The sequence below is a fragment of the Corvus brachyrhynchos genome, unplaced genomic scaffold, assembly GCF_000691975.1.
Source record: "Corvus brachyrhynchos isolate BGI_N302 unplaced genomic scaffold, ASM69197v1 scaffold94, whole genome shotgun sequence".
Lineage (NCBI taxonomy): Eukaryota > Metazoa > Chordata > Aves > Passeriformes > Corvidae > Corvus > Corvus brachyrhynchos.
In genome coordinates, this window is record NW_008238330.1 from 7,471,126 (window position 1) to 7,476,566 (window position 5,441).

Consider the following 5,441-nt stretch of genomic DNA (forward strand, 5'->3'; position numbering starts at 1 on the left):
GGAAAGAGTTGGAAATCTTGCCAAAACATGCTATATGCTCTAGGAGGTAAGAGAGGATAAGAAGTCTAATAGCAGACAAAACCAAACATAAAACTTATGTACAGGAGTTTTATCTCTTGCATGTGAATTGGAGCTAAAAGCCCATAGGGAGTAGAATCGCATATGCTCAAAATATTGAAGGGGGGGGAAGATAATCCTTTACAGTGTTCTTAGTTGCAATCTTCAGAAGCTGTATCTGAAAGATTAGTTTGTTGTCTTATGTTATTTCTTCACGTCTCTGATCACAGTGGTATTTCAGGTATTGCTTCTAAAAGGAAGCTATAGAAGATAGTAAGTTTTCCCTTTAGAGCTCCTGTAGACCTTTAAGGGTGTTCTCTGAACTTAAAAGGAATTTTATGGAAGAATTTCTGCAGTTAGCACAGTCTTGAAAAACTTTCAGCATTGTTTTGTTCCAGAGATGCAGCTAGTAACATACATACTAAGTACAAAACCAAATATTCTTTCTATAGAAATAACTTTGGTTATTAATTTCTTTATGAAAATGTAGTGCTTTTTTTGAATGTGTTGGACGATCTCACTATATGTTATTTCAGTGCATTGTTTTAGGGGAACAAACGAGAAGAGAAATACTCCTTTAATGTTTTTTTAATATTAGTGCACCTTTTAAATGTCACATTCAGAGCTGAATATTTTTCTTTAAATCGTTTCCTAGCAATATAGGCAACCAGTTTCCAGGCCAAGGTGTTCCTGTTGGATTTTCTATGTATCCTGCATTCAGTCCCTTACAGATGATATGGTGGCAACAGATGTATGTACGTCAGTACTACATGCAGTAGTAAGTCTACATTATCTTCATACTGAGCTACGCTAGTGAAAAGAATATATTAAATGTTTTTTTCAGGATCAAAATATCTGTGTTTATTCTGTCTGGCTCTGTTTTATACTTAGTTGTGTCCAGCAAATTATGAAATCCACTCTTGGATTAGAATTAAGTTAATGTCTTAGTAAGTAAAAATCTAAGGGAAAATGCAGTTTGTTTTGACATATATTGAATCTGAAACTGTAGCAAAGAAGACAGGCTTAGTAATTATGGTGCATGTCTTTTTGACAAACCGAGTTTATGTTTAAATTTTTAGCCAAGCTGCTGTTTCAGCCCAAGTGACTTCCAGCACTGAGCCAGCGAGATCTGCAGTTGCCCAGGCTGTAAATTCAGAACATGCTCGTGCAAATGAGCCTGCAGCAGTGCCAAATGTAGCCGTCCAGGAGAACAGGCCTGTAAATCAAAATGTTCAGATGAATGCACAGGGTGGCCCAGTAGTGAATGAAGAGGACTTCAACCGGGACTGGCTGGACTGGATGTACACGTTCTCTAGAGCAGCAATTCTTCTGAGCATTGTATACTTCTATTCTTCTTTCAGTCGGTTTGTCATGGTAATGGGAGCCATGCTGCTGGTTTATTTGTGAGTACAACAGTTGTGTATAGCTGCAGATCTGAGATGTGGAGTGTGGTGCTAATGTTTATTCCATTTAAAATTAAAAACTATCCATGTGCAAAAATTTACACACTGCCCCTTTGCAGTAGGGTGTGTCTGTTAAAAAAATTAATATAAACAAGTAGAGAAACAGATGTGAAGAAAGGTAATTATCAAAATGTTTTTACAGTAAGTTGGATACCACTTATACCTGAAACACAATGTTCTTACATATTGGTGATATTAATAGATCAGTATTGTTGAAATGTAGCATTTTGGGATGAAAATTTAGAAGGCGGGAGTGAGGGCAGGGAGATTCATATAGGTCAAGCATATACTTGCATAAACATAAACTTACTGCTTGGATATGAAATTGCAGAGCTAAGCTCATGTATATTTCCAAAATAACTTATGGGCTGTGTGCAGTAAATTTTGTTAGGCAGAGTTAAGGTAGTGGTACTATAATGGTGGGCACGAGGTCCGGTAGAATTACAGAGATGTAAAAATTTTTTAACTGCACGTCGTAAAGACCTAAGCACGTTCTGTATTTAGTTGAGAAATACCAGTACTGTTGTCATCACTTCCTTTCAGATATGAAGATACCTTAGTGATGTAAATAGAAGTGGAAAACAGCAGTAATGCTTGATGTTTTGGACTCATCTCATTCACTGAGAGTTTCCTTACAATGTAGTCTCAGTCCTAACTAGGACTGTTCTTTCATACCGGTAGGGTAGTTGAAATCAGAATATAGACCCTTGGAAATGTAGGAGAGGCTTATTTAATTTACAGTGGTGATGTGGTTCAAGCATTAGCTGAAATTTAAATTCCTTTTTTCCATGGAAAATCGAATTTAAACTAAGAAAATTAAGGCTGCCTTTGAAAATGTATTTAACTTCAGTATTAAAAATGGGGAGGAAACCCATAAAAAGTATTCTACTTATTTAATCACCTAATCATGGTACATTATTAGTCTTCTGGAACTGAGGGCTGTGAACAGCAAGACCTTAATGCAGACATTGGAGAGTAGCCATTCAATCTAGAAGGATGAATTACAGAAAAATAGATGTAACTTCCTTCCTTTGAAAGTACTTACAGAATTTGCTGCAGTAGTTAGCTGTAGAAGAAAAAATCTTTTTTGTTCCTTTCAAAAGAGAGGTTTTCATCTGTTCCGCTTTCTTACATAGACACCAAGCTGGATGGTTTCCCTTTAGGCAAGAGGGAGGCCAACAACAGGCAGCCAATAATGCAGAAGTGAACCGTGATGGGCAACATGCAAATAATCCTGATCTTGAAGAGATGGTGAGTAAGGGCAGACATGTCTTTTGAGACTCCGATGTATCATATTGTAAAGTATGCTGTAGTGCCTGGACAGAAAGTCAACTTTTGTGAAATGGAGTTGGTTTAACCAGAAAGCTTTCAGCATTGTCCTGCTGCTTAAATTCTGTATTTCTCCAGTCTGACAATTACTGATTCTCTACTTCAATCACAGACTTTCTTCATGCTAGTTACTTCAGGAGGTTGTTCTGAGAGAAGTCACTTAATGTAGGAAGATGCTGCTGGTTACCTTATGTCAGAATTCTGAAAAGAAGCAGTTGAATTGCTTCAATTTCTGTTTTTAAAGGAGCGACTTATGGATGATGGGATTGATGAAGACAACGGAGAAGATGCAGGTGAAGATGGCAATACAGAGCAGCAGCCTGGATTCATGGCTTCTGCTTGGTCCTTTATCACAACCTTCTTCACATCACTGATTCCTGAAGGGCCTCCACAGGTTGGCAACTAAAGTGGAAAAGGAACTGTGTCAGGCAGCCTCAGTAGCCATACATAGAAGTGGAGCAGAGTGTGTTCTAAATACAGTGCAATTTCTGAAAATTTATAATGTTATCTTTTTGATCATGGTGTACAAAAATGTGTATTTTTTTCTTTTGGCTTTCTCATGCATTGAATATTTTAAGCACAAGTGGACTACTACATGCTTTCTTTAAGATTCTTCTTTTTCTGAAGAATAAAATGTAAAGATACTGGTCTTCCATGTTTTGTTTTAATTTCAAATGTGTGTTACACTGAGGCAAAGAGCTTGAACGTAATCTGCACCATTACCTCTTTAAAGAGCTGTTAAAAATACGAATGTTGACAGATCTTTCCAAATGCCCTCCATTTATTTGAATAATGTATCTTGTGTTAGTTTGAGGCAGGGTATGAATTCTCACATGGGATTTGGAACTTATTCCTGAGAGAATGCAGTAAACACAGGGATTACTTGTTAATGGCATGTTGTCTTCATGTCAGGAAATAGTAAGCTTCTTGGTAAAAAAAACCTGAGAGCTTTTTCTTGAGACTGTACTGACATTTATTAAAGTTGGAGGTATTTGACAGCTCTTCAAAGATAAATGGCAGTGATGGGATAAACCTTAAATGTTTGATACATACAGTACTTTTTAAGGAAAATATAGCTGCGCTGGGGCAAAACATGTACATTAGGTTTTTTAATAAAAACTGTTATGGTAACTCTTTTGGATGTTTATATGCATATTTGAATGCAAATGGCTAAACTGTGCCTCATTAAGGATGAGGATATGATTAATTTGAGAGTGTAATAAAGTTATCATGGTGGCATTACTGACATTGACTAAAGTGATGTGTTTGTAGCAGTGTCTGTACAGTTACGAGTGTGATCTCACAACAGACTTATCTGTATTCTTTAACTTAATTAACCTAATTAAAACTGAGAAAAAGAAAGTGCTATATCATGGAGTAGCGCAGTGCTGTGTCAGGTTTTTGGTTGCTTTCTTTAGATTTTAATCCTAGTCAAGAAGTTACATTTGGTTTTGTTCTTAATTCTGAGGTCATTGCGTGCTCTTTAACTTAAAAATGTGTGCAAAGATTCTCTTGCTCTGCTACCAAAGGAAAGCCTATTTGACTTTAATTTCCAAGTACAGGGCAAAGCTCTTGAATAGTCTGAGTGATAGGTAGGGATTTATTTTTTGCTTGGTTATGTTAAACTGCTGTGCAGCAAAGTTTTAAACCCAAAGAGAACCTTTTAAGTTTTAAGCTCTGAAACATCTGTAAAGATTTCTAGGCCTCACTGAGAGATGACTCAATTGGAAAAAATAAATTTGAACATTTTTGAGGTGTCTTAAGTTAAACAGAATCTTTTTTGAGTTACAAAATATTTCTAATCTACAAGTTTGTCAGAGGAAAAATAGAAATCTAAGTCTTAAAAACATCAATTATTTGCTGTATAGGCAGCAGTGATGATTAAGTCATGTTTAATTACGGTGTTTTCTTCCTATTTTTACTATGGGAAGCTGCTCTCAGTTTAGGTTCTTGTAGACCTTGTCCATGAAATGTTACCTTTTTAGTTTGGTGGATGGATATTAGTTGACTAATATTTAAGAGCTGCTACAAAAACTTACACTTTTAAAGGAGTGTCACAAGTGGCAGTCTCGGATGTCATAGGCCTTATTTCTGGAATACATTGAAGAAGTTTCACCTGTTTGACCTGTGTGTTCTACCTCTCACTTCTACCAAAGTTTTTCTTTTACCATTTTTCCTTTTGTCCTTGCATTAGCATACCTGTAAGCTATACAGTTATGACCTGCCAGTATCCAGCTATCAACAGCCATTTGTTGCTTCTTACCTATGTTAAGGTTTGTTTGTTTTCCATGCTGTAGGAAGCAGTTAGTGGCAGCTCTCTGCTGTTAGCAGACTGGATTAAGAAATCTGCTCTTAATGCTGTTAGCTCTGGTTTTGTTAAAAAGTGTGGAATTGCCACTACTTGTTTGTATTCAGACAAGGATGCACTTGTTGACAGGTTTCACAAGGTTGAAATAGTGAAATGGGAGATCCTGGCAGTTGGTTGGATGTTGAGGGAGATGTTCTGAGAGCTTTAACCAGAACACAGAGCTGGAGCAATGCATCACAGAGGCCACACTTCCATGAGATTGTCTTAAGGTGATCAAATCTCCC

The 5,441-nt window shown here is 36.8% G+C and overlaps 1 protein-coding gene across 4 annotated transcripts in view; it reads left to right on the forward strand.

Moving 5' to 3' along the window:
• The window catches only part of HERPUD2 (HERPUD family member 2), a 23,020-nt gene extending 18,801 nt beyond the window's left edge, over positions 1–4,219 (forward strand). For 3 of the 4 annotated variants that reach the window (XM_017734455.1, XM_017734454.1, XM_017734456.1), the window contains 4 exons: positions 713–835; positions 1,137–1,460; positions 2,657–2,771; positions 3,094–4,219. In XM_017734455.1, the coding sequence (XP_017589944.1) occupies positions 713–835; positions 1,137–1,460; positions 2,657–2,771; positions 3,094–3,255 (724 nt within the window). In that variant the 3' untranslated portion in view covers positions 3,256–4,219. The remainder of the gene's footprint in view (positions 1–712; positions 836–1,136; positions 1,461–2,656; positions 2,772–3,093) is intronic. The other variant, XM_008633864.2, reaches the window with a different exon arrangement.
• The last annotated feature ends 1,222 nt before the right edge of the window (positions 4,220–5,441 follow it).